The 20,114-nt window shown below is 25.3% G+C and overlaps 1 protein-coding gene across 1 annotated transcript; it reads left to right on the top strand.

Moving 5' to 3' along the window:
- The first annotated feature begins 1,380 nt into the window (after window positions 1-1,380).
- Window positions 1,381-19,180, top strand: LOC124926737 (long-chain-alcohol oxidase FAO4A-like). Its single transcript, XM_047467021.1, has 5 exons — window positions 1,381-1,641; window positions 1,772-2,041; window positions 14,709-15,540; window positions 16,150-16,584; window positions 18,388-19,180. Exons 1-5 carry the CDS (start codon window positions 1,411-1,413, stop codon window positions 18,954-18,956), a joined length of 2,337 nt encoding a protein of 778 aa, XP_047322977.1. The 5' UTR covers window positions 1,381-1,410; the 3' UTR covers window positions 18,957-19,180.
- Window positions 19,181-20,114: the final 934 nt, after the last annotated feature.

Below are 20,114 nucleotides of genomic sequence, written 5' to 3'. Positions count from 1 at the left end.
AACAAAAACAAATTTATGTTTTTATAATATTAAATTTTAGAATATAAATAATTTTTTTTAAATAAATTATAGCTTTATTAATTTATATATATATATATATATTTATATAATATACTTAATTCACTTTTTCATAACTTAATTAAAAACAAATAAAATAAATTAATTAATTAATTATAAAAAAATAATTATTGAATAATTTCAAATTTACATTTACAAATATATAAATATTTTTTATTTTAGATTGTCCAAACTATATTAATCAAATTTAGTTTAAATTTAATATTAATCAAACAAAATAGATCAGTTTTACTCGTTTACAAATCTCATGCAAGATTAACCACTCGACGTGGCTTTTGTCCCTCTAAACTAATGTTTGAAAATATTAATATTCATATCAAACTCTATTTTTACCAAGTTATTACATTTAATTTTATAACATTGTTTTCATGGTATTCTTGAAACTTCAATCTGGAATGAAGGTGATTTTAAGCTTAATTATATATATTAATTGTAGTATCTATAAACTATATGGGTAAAAAAAGTTCTTATTTGAATATTTGGTTAGTTTAATAGTATAGCAAGACTCCCAAAGAAAATAGAATTTAATGTGTCAGAAAATGAAAAGCATAATAATAAGAAAAATGGATTTGAGGTGCTTTGTTTGGTGATTAATTAAAAGAGTGTAAAATAATTACTTTCACAAAATAGTTTAAATTACATAAAAATATCAGCGAAAAAGTAAAACGAACTATTGGGTTTGAAAATAGAGAGAAAAGTATAAGTTTGGAATGGTAATGAAGTGGGGTATATTATAAATCAATAAATATATATAGAAATAGAGAGGCTCAAAGTATTCCTATGTATATCTTATTTTGGATTAGATTAGACTTTTAATTGGAAGTGGCTCAAACTTTTAATAACTAATTAATAACATTCTAAGTTCTAACAACTCTTAAAATGTTTCAAAAACATAGCTCTAGTTCTAAATTTGTATATTTTAAAGTTAAATAATAAAAAACCAGCTAATTAGAGATGATGATTAAATTGCAATCTCCCTTAGGTTCCGATATCTAAATCTGGTAGAGTAACTCTATCTAGTCAAATCTATATTTTATAGTTATTTATTAAAATATCATATGATCATATATACATAAATGCTATTATTAAAATATAAAAAAAATCTTGAAATTAGTTAAGAGTAAAAAAAAGGTAAATCGATCTATTGTTATTCATAGTACATGACTATTAATGTTACTTTTTACAAAACGATTGTTAAAATATACCTATCCCCATTAATGCCATGGACCTAGGCCTAGTAGCTAGCTATCTATATATAACATCAAGACCTACTTATCACAATTCACAACTTGTTACTATACATAATTCTCATCATTTTCTCGGCCAAGATTAATGGATCAAGCTGTGTTGATTGAAATTGGGAGCATCGATTCTCAAAGGTTTTCCAGTCATGATGATCAAAAGCCACAAAAAACTCATCTTTCCTCACGTCTTATGGAGTCCTTAACCGCTCTCTGCGAAGCCTTCCTCCCTTCCATCGATGTTTCAGATAAACTAAACCTCGACGACTCAACCGTTGCATTCTTCAAAACCTCCGCTCTAATGACCGGGACCCCTCTTCTTGTATGTATATAAGCCCGAATTTTAAAATGAACAAAAATAGTATATAAGTTAAACAATATTATTGTGTTTTAATACAAACTATAATAATTTATTTGTAATGTTACGTGAATATTTTGAATTCCTATTTTAGGTGGCGGAGCTCATAGAACGACGAGTGAATCACCCGAAGAAGTACTTAATGTTATTGACCTTATGGCTTCTATCAACATGGATAGGCACTTTCTTGCTATGTGGAAGGCTTAGTTTATCGACTAAATATCCTTACTTTTTGAGGCTATCGCAAATTTCTCAAAGAAAGAGGGAAAAGATATTACAAAATTGGGCTAACAACTTCATTCCCCAGCTTAGGATGTTCTTTACAAGCGTGAAGTTTCTCATACTCCTCACTTACTTCACCCAGGTTAGAGACATTCTTATCATATTTTTATTTTCATTTTAGTATTAATAATGAAATAGATTAATTATAAGAATATCATAATAGTAATAAATAAGTACAAAATAAAAATCCCAATATCAAATAACCAAGAAACTTGAAAAAGGAAAAAAGAAAAGGAAGTAGACAAAAAAAATGGCACAATAGACAAAATATGAATACTATTAATTTAGATGTTTTTATATTTTCTCTTCAATTGTTTTATTATTCACACTCAATTTATTTTTAATATGCTCTATAGATTTTATTTTTATATATAATAGTCAATCATATTAACAGCTCATCACACTTCACACAATTAATATGTGAAATATTTTAATAATTAATGTCTAATAACCTTAATATACTGCCATACTGGCCATAGGTTTTTATGTCCTACATCCTTAAAAAGTAGGTGCACGCATGGACATATTCAGAAATTACAACTCAGGGTGTGTTTAAAAAAATATTAAAATGTATTTAAAATTATTTTAGGATGGGTGGAATAAAATAAAGAAAAAATTATGAACAAAACGTGAATTTAACCCCTTTTTTTTATTAAGAAAAAAATAATTAATATAAATAAATTAAGAAATGATGTGACTTTTCTATTGCATCTTTTTTAACCCCACCTTTGCCCTAACCTTAAAGCTCCCGAAAAAAAGTCACTATTATATTTATATGTATAAAATGAAATATTAAAAAATATATATGTTATGAAACCAAAGAAATTTAGTAAAATAAAATTTTAACTAAATTTCTATATAATTAAATATAATAAAAATCTTTCAAATTCAATTTTGGACAGATAAAAGAATAAAAAATCGTCCAACAGAATAAGTGATTACCGCAACTATGTATTAACATTTTAAATACGATTATAGCAATACATGTTAGGGTCGACTCGTAAATAATAAAGATAATATTTAGAATGAACTAAAAAAAATATGTAGTTGAAAATCATCAATGATATATGATTTATAAAATTTGTAAAAAAAAAGTAGCTACTAGATAAATAATAATAATAATAATAATTTTAAAAGATTGGAATATACATTTTAAAGTTAATTATTTTAAAAAATAATTATATATAATAAAATATTATTTAAATCTAACGAAAATAAAAAAAAAATTAAAAGATAAAAGTACCTATAAATTATAAAAAAAAAAAACTAAAATATTTATATCAAATAAATTCTAAAAAAATTAAAATCCAAAAAATCATAAATTAACCAAAACAAAACAAAAATAAATATATATAATCTCTCCTTCTTTCACTACCAAATTAACAATGCCAAAAAAGTCAAAATTTCATACACAACAACTTTCTGCGTGTACCATCCATTGGGATCCATAATTTCAATATCCTGAATATTGTTAATGTTTTGGTCCACTAACCTAAATGTATAGGTGATATACCACTTGTTAAAAGATCCTATCCACAATTCTTAATTTTGGATTAATTTTGTTTTATAATTTCATTTAATAAAGATAAAATAAAAAATGTTATAAAATCAAGAAAGAATAATAATGAATGATAAGTAATTTATTTTGATAAAAATACTTAAAATTTATTAATATATATAAATAATAATAATTTAAAATAAATAGTATTTTAATATTTTGGTTAATAAATTGAATGATGTAATTAATGAGTGGGGTGAAATGATGTTTGATTTGTATGGAATTATTTGAAAAACTCATACCGAACAAAAACGAGTTTACTTTATAACTAGCATGTAAGAGTCGGCTTAAGAGACCAAAATATTCACGGATTCGATTTCATCTATAAACTCTTTAAGTTTAAGCGGGGCATGACTGAGGGGTCTCAAGTTAGTTCTCATTTAATTCTATAAAAAATTATTTTATAAAAATATTATTATTATTATTATTATATATATATATAATTAAGTATTTTTATACTTCTATCATTTTCAAAAATTAATAATTAATAAATAACGTAAAAAAATATATATTTATAATATTAGTTACATTAATTTATTTTTTTAGATAAATAATAAAAAAATTAAGATTTATAAATATGATTCACATTTTTTTTTCTTTCCATATAATAATATAAAATCGTAAAATTAAAATTATTTTAAAACGAATAAAATTGTAATATTTTATTATCGTAAATTTAAAATTGTAAGAATTTGTTTAGATTAAAATTTATCTAGATCAAAACTCTTTAAAATCGTAAAATTTTAAAAATAAACACGAAGAATTTAACGAAATTACATTAGACTTTTAGTGTTATCGTAGTTTTGGACTTGTTATCTTCTATTGTTTTTTATTATTCATCTTTGTTTAATATTATTTTTCTTATATTGTTTAAGGTGAAAATAATAAAATAAAACTAAAAATAGGTGAATAAATTTTATTTTATTTTTATTAATTTATTGATTAAATTTATTATTTTTTAAGACATTGTGCTCAACTTGATTATGTAAACTGATTATTATACCAAATTTTTATTCAGGTCAACTATGCCTCTGTTTTATGTAGTTTTATTTTAAAATACATAAATTTTAAATAGTTTCAAAATTTGAAAATCAACTTAGTATAATATTTTACTCTCATAACTCCAAGACAACTCTTTATGTAAATAAAAAAAAATGAGACTTTTGATCATTTTAGTAAAACTCTTTGTAAAGTTATACTTAAGAAAAAGTAACATTACTCTTTGTACTAATGGATTAAATATGTTTTTATAAAATCATTTTTAAAAAGCAAAAATTTAGTTTAATTAGGGTCTTAAAATATATTTTCTTAGAGCTCATGTGAATTTTTTTATGTGATTTTTACTCAAACTTTAAGCATTTCATCATATTTTTTTAATTATATATATTAAATCACTTAATTTATCAATCAAAATACTAATTATTTTTATATTTTTTTATAAAATTTAAATACATAAAGACAATATAATAATTCAACATATTAAAAACTCCAATATCATAATTTTTTATCAAACAAAATTTTTATTTATAATACACCTATTAAAAAAATTTCAAACAAGTTCTTATGTATTTCCTCAAAACTTTATTCCATAAGCTCCTCCACTTAATCAGACCCTCCTCAGTTTTGGATATTCAAATAACTAAAAAAAAAATTAAATATCATTTTCCTCCCTTTATTAAAATTAATCAATTCATTAATCAAAATATTAAAATATAATTTGTTTTAAATTATTATTAAAATTTTTTTTATCAAAAAACATCTCCACCTCCTCAAAATCATCACCAATTATCATTTTTTATCTATAAGTTATTTAAATAATCTCTACCGAACAAGACCCAAGAATTGTTGCACCTAGGAATGGCAACGGGTACCCTACCCGCCGGGTAGTGAAGTATCCATCCCTGAACCCAATTTTTATTTTATTACCCATCCCCGACCCCAAACACGACGGGTATATCTATTTGTATCCCCATTCCCGATTCGCCGGGTACCCGATATCCGACGGGTACCCTATTACCTGATTAAAATATGAATTTTTATTTATTATTTTCTAAATATACTAAATACTAAATATTAAAAACACATATGAAAATATTACTTACTTGTATAGTTATATTGTAAAAGTTGAACAATATACATACACGCACTTCAACAAGAATTAGAGAGAAGTTCAACAAAAATTAGAAAAAAATGTTGAAACAAAATAAAGATAAGAAAAGTTAATCTTTAAAATAAGAAATGAATAGAGAGGGAAACTATTTTGTTATTAAATAAATAGAAGATTAAGAGTAATGAGGAATATAAATTAAATTAATTAAATTAATGATGGCGTGGTGGAGTGGGTAGATCGTTGGGTGTTGATATAACTAATTAATTAATATATTTAATGTAAATTTGTAATGATGGTATTGATTGAAATTTGAAAAGCCATTTTAATTTTAATATATATATATAATATTAATATCTCGGGTATCGGGTTTGGGTTTTACATACTCTCCATCCCCGATCCCGAACACGATCGGGTAATCATTTTCACTCCCCAGCCCCGACTTAAACCCCGATTTAAAATACTCAATTCCGAACCCGACCATCGGGTACCTACGGATATCGGATATACGTGTACACATTGTCATTCCTAGTTACACCACGAAATAGGGACCTGCTATGTTTTGAATTTGCGGGATAACATTTTAATAAATATGAAGTTTTATATCTAAATCTATTTTAATTATTATTTGATGCATCTATATTTAACATAAAAGACTTTTTATATGTTAGATGGTAAGGCTGTTTAATTATATGGTGGACAACTTGATTGTTCATGTTTGTTGATGTGTACGTATACAAATTTAAGTCATCCTCATCTATATTTACATGAGACTTTTATTTCTTATTGTGGGGTAGATGCATGTTTGTTCATTAAATTCGCATCTTAGCAGAAGTAGGACAGTATGCATTTTTAGCCACGGTCTAGCAAGTGGTTAGTGGTTAGCCACATATACATATATAAAATGATCAATAATACATGATGCAATAATTGTTAAAAATAAAACAAATTTGTAGTTTTTTCATAATATTGGTTATTTTTTACCAACATGAAAGAAAACTAATGCTTTAAGAGACTATATTTTATTGACCATACAATAGTTTTGAAATGCCTTAACTAGGGTTGAATATGCGATTTTCTTCTTAGAAAATATGCATTTTTAACCATTGTTTTATATTATATTAGCTATAAAACACAATATAGACAATAATTTATATGAAAAACATGGAGAGAAATAATGATTTTTTGTGTAATGATTATGTACGATTCCTAACAACCCCTTATCATACGAGTCCTAACAATTAACGGTGGGTCGGTACGGTGTACCTTAATATTTTATTCATACCTTATACCTTACCGAAAATTTCGGTATACAAAAATGCATACTTTACCTTACATTGATTTTAGTATACCTTGATTTCGATATACCTTAATTTCGGTATACAAAAAATTCATACACTTACCTTATCTTGATTTCAGTATAGCTTAATTTCGGTACGATATCGGTATTATACTTTTGATACCTAAAAAATATATTAAATTAAAAAAAATTAATAATCACATCGGTAAGTTAGAGATATCATATATTGAATAATATTTTAGTATAATTATATTTTTGATATTATTCAAAAAATATATTTTTATAATTAATTTAATATCAAATTTATTTAATTATTTCCTTATAAAGTATTATATATATATATATATTATATTTTAATTTATAAATACTATTTCGGTATTTCGATATATCTCGATATACCAAATTTTAAAAATTTCATAACTTTACCGTACCAATAATTTCGGTAACGGTATCATACCTTACCTTTTTTTCGGTATACCTTAAAAAATGATATTTTTAATAATTTGCGATACGGTATTTTCGATATGCCTATAATATCAATAATTTTTATCACTCCTACTAACAACCCCTAAATCATAGAACCCTTAAATTGTGATGGTGGAGTGATGGATTGTTTGTAGAATGAGTCCCTATTTGAGATTATACCATTCATATTGAATGAGTGAAATGTATGGAAAAAACTCACATTTGTAAGAATTATGGTATCAATATTTCATAAAAGAGTCGTTAAAGAGGATATCAAATTCATATTCATCATCGTGATAAAATCAATAATAGTCACTTTAACGCTTAAAAAGAATGAAAACTCCTAATGATATCAGACAATATTCAATTTGACTTAACTTTTAATATGAACTTCGAACTTTAAGTTGTTTTCAATCATTTCAATACTTTTGACTTAGAATATTATTTTTGACTTAGAATAGTGGTCTTTTTGCATTTTTATGCCAATTTGATTAGTTTATCAATAAATAATTTAATTATATATATTTTTAAATTAGAAGTTAACATTTAAAAAAATAACAAAATATTGTTTTAAATAAATGTTGAGATAACACAAAACTATATATTATAAGGAAAACAAAAATTAAATTAGATAAGAAAAAGACATAATCAAAAGAAAATAATGTAGTTAGAAAAAAGAAAAATAACATTTTTTAGAACAATAAGCACCATCCAATTAAGAAAAAACTAAAAGAGAAAAAAAAACATGAATTTGAGGTAAAGACAAAACAAACATTTGTCTTACTTGAAAGAAATCAAATACATCAAAATAAAACAACATTCACTATTTTGAAAAAAAAAATTCAAACAAACACTATAAAACAACCTTCACCTATCTCGCCTTATAGTCTTTAGTTTGCATAATTCCATGAAATGAGATTCTCCAACTTTCGCATAAAACTCAATTGAGCTCACTTATAGGGATTATTCTCCATGTGTGCATGAATGAATAGCCATCAAATATCATGTTCTTCCACACTTGCTGCACATCAATTCTAACTCTGGTAAACACCTTTGCATTTTGCTCTGCCCAAATATGATAGACAATAAAATATTAGAGAAAAATTGATTACATTTTGCCTTTAAAAGCGCGTGATCCATGATGTTTTTCCATTCACCCATAATATTTGGAATACACATAATCTTGACAAATTTCCCTATAACATAGAGACAAAAGGGCATCAACCAAATAGATGTTCATAGTTTCTTCCTCTCCTACATATAAAAAACATTTTATATCAGGAATTTCCATGTATATCTTTATTCGATCCCTAGTGGATAGCCTTTGAGAATAGCAAAAGCACCACTTGATGCCTAGGGATAACTTTGGGAGACCAAACACAATGAAACCAACTAACAGCCTGTCCACTTTCCCGTATAACATTCCAAGCTAAGTTCGCATTGAATTTTCCATTAAGCTCCACAGTCCAACTATGCACATTAATACGATCATAAAATAGTAGGATATTTAGATTTTCAAGAATTCTCACACCTATTGGAATCAAAAGTGTGTGTTGCATTCACCATTCTTCACTTCGCTCATCCTAGCATCAATACATTCTCTTCTAATATGCGCTCCATTGAACTCCATCATAATTAGAATCGGTTTCCTTCAAACTATGGGTCATGCCAAAAGAGAGTACAATTCCCATCACCAAAGAAAATATCAATCATTTGTCCCGCATGCTTTTGTAATTTAAGAATTTTCTTGAGGGACCAAGCCATCCCCTCTTTAATTTTGCAAGTCCAAGTGCTGTTTTCATGTTTTAAAAATCCTGTATGAACCATAAAGAATCAGTTTTCTTTGCTAACGCCCAGAAATACCGAAATATGATCCAATAAAGATAAGAATATTACAATAAAGTTATATCGCAATCACTTTCTAAGCACGATTGTGTCAAAAACAAATGAATTGAGACTTCTTTTTCTTATGTCATTAGTAAAGATGTCACCATCCCAAGAAAACGATTAAGCTCATTCCTTAACAAGCAAGACTAACAATGAATAACCTTGAATTTATAAATGTCACTCCTCCCTCAAATGTCCTTCACGTGAGAGGGTGAATACTCCTTCCATGCAACTTAGAGAGCAATTGATCCTTCCATGTCAGCCAAAGTTCTATTGAAGTGAACATTGTATTGAAAACCCTCCTTCTCATATTATACATGGTTCCAACAACTTCATCTATCTTTTATTTTTTTACTTTTTTTTAGATCGTTGAGTTATATTTTTACTTCGGAGTGCGATTAATCTCCGCGAGTTGAGCACATAAACATCAAATCTACTTAATCAATTTAACCAGACGAGCGGAACTTGTCATCTGACAGACTCGAACCCAGAACCTCAGAAAGACTTTGATATCAGCATCATGTTGTCGTTAGGCTAAAAGAGAGGAGAACTCATCTATCTTTAACATATCTTAAAATGGAACCTATTTATTATTTAATTATATTATCATAAATAATAATATTAATTGTAATTCAATATAATTTTATTAATAATTAAATTTTAATATTTATAATTATATAATATTAAAATAAATATAATTTGTTATATAATAACAAATTATATTAATATTAAAAAGGGTATAACTAGAAAATAGAAACTAAAGAGTGTAAAAAAATCTTATATGTTGTAACTAGGGAGACTAATTTCAAACTTATATAACATGAGGTAAAGTTGGACCTAATTTTGTTTATCTACTATTAAAATAGCTTGTACTAGTCCAACAATGTTATACCCTTTTTTAAAAAATAATCATTGTGCATGATCTTTTAGTTTCACATTTATTATAGATTTCAAATAAAATTAAATTAATTCTATAATATTCACTACAATTAAACTTGTAACGACAAAAACCAAGTTTCTTTTAGTTACGATAAATATCATAATTAGACCTCTAATCACAATTTGTTTTTATAACCACTATGATTTTTTAATAGTTAAACACGTTTTTTTACTAGTATAAAATAGAGTGAAGATTAAAAATACTACTAAGAAAGTAAGATAGGGTTCATCTAAACATAAGTTCCGGTCTTGTAATTCCTTTTTAACACTTTGTTAATTTCAAATCCATCAAATAATCACTCAATTAGATTAGATTATTTAAATAATTGTATTTGATAAGAGATTAGGAAAAATTAAGTTATTGATAAAAAAAAATACTTAAAATGTAATAATGTTTAATATAAAATATCTAACTTTTTTATATAAAATTATTTAATATTTATAATTTAACCGATGAAAAGATATGTGAGAAAATAATGAATTATTTAAACAACTAACTTATTTTTCAAATAAACCTTACCAAATAAGTACAAGGTACAAACATATTTCTTCTCCCATGATATGTAAATCTAACAAACTCTCATTTTCAAAAATTTTAAAAGATTTCACAATTTAGCAGTAATGATGGGATCTTAGTCTAAATTATCCCCAAATAATTATTTCCTAACAACAAGCCACACAATTTTTTCAAAAAAAAAAAAATCCTTAAAATGTCTTATAAGATCCCACAAATTAAATTAGAAAGTTACAGGCCAATTGTCAATGTACCAGGAGGTGTAAGTGACTCCTACATTTTAGGTATTGTCTTTGTCTAATTATATATATATATATTTATTGTGTATTGATATAAAGACATATACTCAAATAAATGTTAAATTAAAACTAAAATAGCAATAAAGATAGATAAAGTTTCAATCAGAACGTCCTTATGTAATTAATACTTGTCGAATTTTTCTATGAGCAGCAGACATATAATAACCACATGGAATTAAATATTTCAAATAATTTGATAGTGAGATGAAAGGTATTTTTCACTCAAAATTAAATGTGGGCAGCTGCATAATTAATTATGAATTCTTTCTTATTCAATATGATGATGGGTGGCCTATAATTGAGTTAATATAATTAAAGGTTTTTTTATTATTAAATTTTATATGAAGAAATTTGTACACTTTCCAATGAAGATAAAAATACTGAAAATTGCTGATGGGTTTTGTTTAGACTAAACATATAATTTAACACTTAATTTGATAAATGAAAAACTTATTTAAAATAAATTATTTAAAATCATTTAGTTCAGCTCAAATTAATTAAGCTAAACTTGTTTTTGAATGAATACACGTCATCCCAAATTTGTACACTTTGAATGAACCTATACAAATATTGAAAACTTCTGCTAGTATTTTCTCTTTTCAGAATAAACACATTGTTAATACTTAATTTGAAAATTAAGTGATTAAAATAATTTGATAAATATTATTTAAAATCACTTAAATTTTTTAAATTCAGCTAATTGTTCTTGGTAATCTCATAATATAATTAAATTAAGTCAATATAACAATAAAATAGTCTTTAAGTAACTTTCTATTATTAGTTTTACATTAATTTGATCAAATCAACTTTTATATACCAATTTATTTAGTTTATTCTAACACTTATTTTTCCTTTTTAAATTAACACTAAAAACTAAGTATTAAAATATGAACACTTCATTTTTTTTTAATTTATCAAATTCACCTTAAAAACTTTTGGTTAGAGTATATATATTATATATATATATAATATATATATATAATATATATATATAATATATATAATATATATATAATATATATATATAATATATATATATATATATAATATATATATAATATATATATTGTTTTTATATGGTATTTGATATGTTTTTCATGTTAGAACAAATTTATAGCCCATATACAATTTATATCTTATACAGCATAAAATCGTATCTTAGCTAATTTGTTTTACCACTTAACTTTTAATTTTGGATTATACCCCTTTATTAATATTATTATTATTATTATTTATAACTTATAATTATATAATATATATATTATTAATATAATATATCATATAATAATTTTAATTTCATTATTAAAAATTATACTTATAAAAATAATGATTATTTTATTAATTATTATTATAATTTAATTAAATTATAACTAATATAATTTGTTTATATATATTATTAATTTTATTCTATTTATTACATCTAATTAATAACATTCCATTTAAATAAATATAATTCACATACAAGTTTATATTATAATTTTTTTTTATATTTTAATTAAAATATAATTAATTTTTAAATATAATAATTAAATATTAAATAGTATACACTAATTTGTAATAATAATTAATTAAAATAATAATAATCTAAAAAATAATTTCAATCTCATATTTTTACTTTATTTAACTAAAACATAAAATTATATTTAATTCTTATACTACATCCTTATATTATTAAAACAAAATTATAAATATATAACTTTTATATATATATAATTCAAACCAAATAAAAATAACCTATACAACATACATTATAATCTTATCATTTATATAAATATACTATATACTATTAAGATTAACTTTTTTTCTAAAACAATAGATTGCACTTCTTCTTTGGAATGCGACTAATCTTTGCGGGTTAAGCATATAACCCGTAAATCTATTTAACCAATTTAAATAGACGAACGAAACTTGTTGTCTGACGAGTTCGAACTCGGGACCCCATGAGGCTAGGACTTGAATATCTACCTTCTTTTGTCCCTAAAAAAAGAAAAGAAAAGAAAAACAGTTTAAATAACTTATTGAGGAGCTAGAATAATTCTTTATTTTATTTTTTAAAAGAAAATTGATATTATGCCAATTTTGTTTTGGCACATAAAAGATAACATTTTCTGCCAAGTTTATATAGTAACTTATATCTAGTTGAGCCCATAATAACCATAAAATTGAATCACTTAAAAAACTCCAATTCCCTCACTATTAATTAATACTATTTCTTTCCTCAATGTTCTAATAAGTTTAACATTAATATTCAGGATATTTTTTTATCAGAATATATTTTCAGATAGAGTAATAATTATGAATCCCAATTTAATTAGAAGGTTTTTAGTGAGAATCAATCTGAAATTTATACACTACCAAAATAGTCCGGTAGTAATAGTCGGCTTAAGAGACCAAAAAATTACGGGTTCGATTCTATCTGAGAGTTTGAATTTAAGTAAAAGTCCATAGTTATAGGAGTCATTCTAGTTTTCCTTCAATTCAAACAAAAATAAAAATTAAAATAAAATTTTACATTTAACCATGATTAATTTTACTAATTGAATAATATGACAACAATTTAAATAACAATTTATTGGAGTTATATAAATAGTTATTAAGAAGATAGTTGATGTAACAATTTAGGTCAATGAGTGATCCATTATTTCTTTTAATACCATCATTTTATATAAATGTCATAGAAAAATTGATAAAAGAGTTACAAGAACATATTAAGCAAAAGCTCTATCTAGCAATTAGGTAGTCTTGCATGTATCAAAGATTTTTAAATTCACTAAAGTGAAATGGACCATCAAATGATAATAGGAGCAGGTTGTCACCTTTTATCACGAGAGATCTTTGCCTCAATCTAGCTATCCAGTCGATTTAGAATTCTTGAATGGAATTAAGAAGAACAAAAAAAAAAATAGAATTAGGAGTTGAACATAGTTTAAACACAAATTTTAGGGGTTTTAAATTAATGTAAAAAAAAATGCATTTGGGAAAATGAATCAAACCAAAGACAAAATATAAAACATTTATCTTAAAACCCACTAGAGTACTATTAGTATATTTTAAAAGTTTTTTTTTTAACAATATAGGAGTACTATTAGTATATTTTAAATGTTTTTTTTTAACAATATATAGATTGGTTTTTAAGTCTAAATTAAGTAATTTCTAAAGAAAAACCAGAATGACACCCTACAATCATAATTTTCACTTTAACTCAAAACGTTTTCAGATAAAATTGAACTCGCGACTTTTTTAGTTTTTAAGACAAATTTTACCACTGAACTATTTTAGTGGGGATACATGGTGAATTTCTTCCTCGACATAGCTAGAGTACTAAGCATGTTGATAAGATATTTTTGGGAGATTTCGTATAAATTTCATATTATAGTGAAAACATGTCCATTGGGTACTTGAGTGAAAAAATAAAATTATTTTTATTTTTTATTTCAATAGTATATTTTAGGTTATATTAAAAAATAATAATAGTTCAAATTATACTAACAGAATTGACTTATTTTAATTGGTTAAATGTCATATTAATATATGATTATATGATGATGTTGGATTCATACCTTGTTATTACAAAAAAAAAATTATTGGTACCATGGCAGGCATTAGTGTTATTTTGATTATTCAAATATAATCATATCGATCCTCTACCAATTTCTTATTTCTTTCTTATTTTATTACAGGTGAATGAGAAGAATGAAAACCAATCTTGGAAAGCAATAGGCTATTGTGGGCCTGATCCAGAACAAAAATCAAAATTTCAAAAGTCCAAAGAATCAGCTCCTCCATTACCAAATCTCATACAAAATCAAGATGAACAACAAGAGCATGATGAACCTATCAACAAAGAAGACCTCTTTGGACCCCTTTACAAAGGCATCATAAATCTTAAACAACCCCACCAAATAGTAGCCGAAGCCCTCCGTCATTCCAAATTCCCCATATCCTTCCCAACTCCCCCAAACCAACCAAATTCCCCAACTTTCACCATCAAATGCGACGCAGTTGTAGTTGGTTCAGGATCAGGTGGCGGCGTAATCGCTGGAATATTAGCCAATGCTGGTTACAAAGTGGTTGTCCTTGAAAAGGGTAAGTATTTTGCAAGACAAAGTCTTTCCCTCCTTGAAGGAAACACTATGGATCAAATGTACCAAGGAAATGGCTTACTTTCAACAGATAACATGAGCCTTCTCGTTCTTGCTGGTTCAACAGTTGGTGGTGGATCAACCATTAATTGGTCAGCCTCCATTCCAACTCCTCAACATGTTATCAAAGAATGGAGTGAAAACTATGGCCTTGAACTTTTCGATAGTAAACTCTACAAAGAAGCTGTTCAAACTGTTTGCGACAAAATGGGAGTTCAATCTAGTGTTGACAATGAAGGGTTCAATAATGAAGTTTTAAGAAAAGGATGTCAAGAATTAGGTTACCCGGTTAAAAACATCCCTCGAAATTCGACCTCTGATCATTACTGCGGCTGGTGTTGCCTCGGCTGTAAAGATGGAAAAAAGAAAGGTACATAAAAAAAACACCTTATTTTAAATGGTCATGGTGTGAAGAATTGAATTCATTTTCTTTGTAAGCTTTACCACTAAGTTATGAGTCTCTATATATCGGTATATCGGTAAGATCAAGAGGTGAATCTATGTAGGGGTTCGGGTGAGCTGAATCTCATTAAAATAATTTTTTGGTACAAATGTGACATTACTCTCAAATTTCTTAAATTTTTAATTTAATACAATAGTTCTTTTTATCTTTTTTTTTAAACAAAAAGACAAAATTTACATTTATACCTTCTAGTTTTATCCATAATTTTCTCCTTAATTTTTAAGCGTACTCAACTTTTTTTTTTCAAGTTCACAAAACTCGAATTTTTAAATCAGTTCATTAGAAAATCTATGTTAAGCTCACGTGGATTTTATCTAAAAAAAAAAAAAAAGAAAAATACAATATAATTTTCTAATTTTTTCAATTTTATTCTATATTTGATTCTATAATTAAAAAAAGGACAAAAATCAACAAGTTTTATTCATAATTTTCCCTTAATTTTCTTAATATCATACACAAATATTTTCAACTCATCGTAACTCTAATTCTTGAATCCATCTCTCTCTATATATATAGGTACATCGGAAACTTGGCTTGTCGATTTAGTAAAGTCAGGAAACGGCGTAATTCTTCCAAGATCCGAAGCTATAAAAGTTATACAAAAGAGAGACAAGGGATTGAAAAGAGGAAAGGCTTGTGGTGTTGTGTTTGAGTTTAAGTACAATGGAGTAAAAGAAATATATAATGTGGAATCAAAAGTGACAATTATAGCTGGTGGAGCTCTTAATACACCTTATTTACTCAAAAGGAGTGGTTTGAAAAACCCTAATATTGGAAAAAACCTTCATTTACATCCAGTTTCTATGGCGTGGGGTTACTTTCCTAACACATGGCCCGAACCGGGTAAGAGGAGCTATGAGGGTGGAATAATGACTGCAATGTCAACTGTAGCCGCCGACTTTGATAAGTCGGGATATGGAAGTTTGATTCAAACACCGGCTCTCCATCCAGGTATAGTAAAATTTAAATATATTAATTTATGAGACTAATTTTAAAATTTAAATATATTAATTTACTAGACTAATTTAAGAAAAAGTAAATGTTTGATAAAATTTTAAATTTATTTAATAATTTCAATATTTAATATATTAATTAATAATTTCAATAATTAAATAAAAATAAATACTAATATTTGTTAATATATATTTTTATCTATTATCTATATTTTATAATTAGTTTAGATATAATTATATTTTTATTTTTTTAGATAATATTTAAAATTAATCCAATAACATTAAAAATTTATAAAATTATAATTAAATAGAAGAAAAACAAGTTAGTTGTACTAGTATGAAAAAAAATGAAAAATACAATAATTTTGTTAAATTTAGAAAGATAATTTTCCTTATTTTGGTGATTTTTTTTTTTTAAGAACATATTTATTTTTCTTTTAAAAGTTGATATTTTATCTTTTCATTTTGATCATATCTTTTTTTCTTTTTATGTTTATAGAAATAAGTAATTATAAATATACGTTATCAAATATACTTATATTAAATAAATTCTTAATATATTAAATTATGTGATAAAAGTTATTAAATATTACTTAATTTAAAAGTATTATATATTTAATTTTTAATTAAAATCCTTATAATAAAAAACGTTAGGATGTGATATTAGTTATCTACTAAATAAATAAGTATATATATATATATTATAATAAAAATAAATTGTCAATAACACCCATCTTTTCGTTTTTCGGTATTCAATTTCCTCGGTTTCAGTTTTTTCTTTTTTTAATTTTTTAATTTTTTATTTAATTCGTAAACCAAACCGATTTCGAATAAATTTTAATAATATTGAACTCAATTCGATCTAATTTGTTTATTTATTTATTTATTTATATATAGAATTAATTAATCATATGTAATAAATTATATAATATTTAATAAAATATATAAATAATAAAAAATAATTTCGGAAACCGTATTTGAATCGAAATAATTTAAAATTCGATTTAAAATCGAAAATAAAATTTAAATTTGATCGGATATTTGGTTGAAACTAAATATTAAACAGTACTCTTACGTAGAAGAGTATAAAGAAAATATAAATTTTAATAAATAGTATCATAAAATAGAATTATATCACTTATTATAAATTCAGAACTGCTAATAATATTAAATACAAAATATGTAAATAATCTTAACTAAAAATACTTTACTATGTTGTAAAAAACATAGATTACAATATGATATTAAATAATAATGACTTAAAAAATTCATAACTAAGACCTTAGATTTAAAAAGGTATTATAATTTGAGTAATCAATTCTAAAATATCTAGGTTTTTTCTTTTATGGTAATTTGGTCGGTTTCGATCAAATTCATTGAGGTCATCAAGACTAAGAAATTGTATATATGGTAATGTAAACATAAGACTTATTTTCCCTTATATAGTTAATTACAAGATTTAAAATTCAAATTGAATAACATAGTAAATAGATAATTATAACAATAGATCAAACATAATATTTTCTTAATTATATTAATATTACAAGTTTTGTTTTAAGAATTGAGACGTTTTTTTTTTTTTTTTATTTTAACATCTGACTCGTGGAGATTGTAAATATTAATGTCAATATAATCCACCAATATAAATCAATTTGTGGCATGACTTGTCATACATTTAACAAAATGAAACTTTAATATCAAATTCTAAAACGTACGTAAAGAAATATAAACCGAATCAAAACATATCATGATAACTAAAATTGATATTATTCTAATATCATAATGCAATATATTCCAATAGGTATGTTCTCGGTTCTTATGCCATGGATATCCGGAGCCGACTTCAAGACGCGAATGCTAAGGTTTTCGAGAACAGCCCATGTTTTTGCTCTCGCTAGGGACACGAGTTCAGGGACAATATCATCTCCGAGCTCTATAACTTATTCGTTGGAAAGTTCCGATGAAGAGAGGCTTCAGAAAGGATTGGAGAAGGTTTTGAGGATATTGGCTGCAGCCGGGGCAGAGGAGATTGGGACTCACGATAAAATCGGAAGAGTTTTGAACGTGAAGACTTCGAGCTCTCACGAGTTTGAGAGGTTCGTGAAGGAGGAGAGTATGGAGGCAGTGAAGGGTCGGTCTTCACCCATATGTTCGGCTCATCAGATGGGGAGTTGTCGTATGGGGTTGGACCCGATTAACTCGGTTGTGAGTCAGACGGGGGAGACTTGGGAGGTGGAAGGGTTGTATGTAGGGGATACAAGTGTTTTTCCAACTGCATTAGGTATGAATCCTATGGTTACTGTCCAAGCCATTGCTTATTGCACTGCTCAGTCTGTTCTTGGGTTCTTGAAGAGGAAGAAAAGCACATGATGTGAAACACTATTTATGTGCCTATTTGTTCTTATAATGTGTGCTTGAATTTTAATTGTTTTTCTTTAAGGTGTTGACGTTATTATTATTGCACTACATAAGATTATCACTACTACTTATCTACCTATTTGTTAATATGATGCATTGGATTGGTAATATGTATGAGATGAATTTGTATTTTCAAATTTCAATATGTTTAAAAATATCTAAAATAGCTTCTTTAAGAAAGATTTTGTGTCTCAATTATAAAAAATTACAAATACTATTGAGATACAAATTTAGAAACATTTGGTATAAAGATGTTTATGAGAGGATAAAAAAGCACATCTAAATGAAGACCTGATTTTGCATACTTTTGTATGTTTATTTATCAAAATCAACTGTCCAACAAAATAATGTTAGTATGCATGTCATTCCAAAATAAATAATGGTTAACTATATAAATAATTTTTTTTTTTAAAAAATGGTTAAAACTATTTCATTAAAATTTTAAAAGTTGGAGAGTTAGAAATCAAAAATAAACAAACCCTAACTATGATTAAGGATGACAATCAAAAAAACTCTAAAAAAACTGATTAGTAACATTCATACATTCAAAAAAATAGAGATTATAATCAGAAGAGATTACATTCAAATCTAACAATTTCAGCCTGAAGATTTTCGCATGTCATCTATCTTCATTGAGAGCCCTTCTTCCCCTTTCTCACATAAATATTATTGTCTTAAATAAGGGGTAGCTAATATCCATATAAAAGAAAAAGAATAACATAAACAAGACAAATATCTATTCATCAAAATTATCTAAATATTTACTTTTTAGTGACGAGGCAGTCTCCCCAATCACTAACATTGGTCTCGTCGCCACTTTTTAAAGCGATATACATTATTTATCGTTGTTACTCGTCAATAAAAGTTTGACAAGTTTAAATGACCACTACAACAAAAATAACATTTCCGGCAAACAAAATATAGTTTTCCGGCATATATATATATGCGCCAACACAATTTTTACCAGCACTTAAATTAGCGCCTATAAAAATGGAGTCGACAAAAGTATTTTCCGACACATACATTTATGCCGGTAAGGGATACTAATGTGTCAGTAAAGAGATTCACCATAAATTTATGGCGGTAAAAGATAACTTTATGTCGGTAATA

The sequence above is a fragment of the Impatiens glandulifera genome, chromosome 2 (assembly GCF_907164915.1).
Source record: "Impatiens glandulifera chromosome 2, dImpGla2.1, whole genome shotgun sequence".
Lineage (NCBI taxonomy): Eukaryota > Viridiplantae > Streptophyta > Magnoliopsida > Ericales > Balsaminaceae > Impatiens > Impatiens glandulifera.
Note: the sequence above shows the minus strand (reverse complement) of the source record. Positions and strands in the feature narration are given on the sequence as shown.

Excerpts from the sequence above, each read along its gene's own strand:
- LOC124926737 (XM_047467021.1), top strand. The coding sequence starts at position 1,411 with ATGGATCAAGCTGTGTTGATTGAAATTGGGAGCATCGATTCTCAAAGG. Across the intron at positions 2,042-14,708 it reads TCCTCACTTACTTCACCCAG|GTGAATGAGAAGAATGAAAA; the intron begins GTTAGAGACATT and ends ATTTTATTACAG. Across the intron at positions 15,541-16,149 it reads TAAAGATGGAAAAAAGAAAG|GTACATCGGAAACTTGGCTT; the intron begins GTACATAAAAAA and ends CTATATATATAG.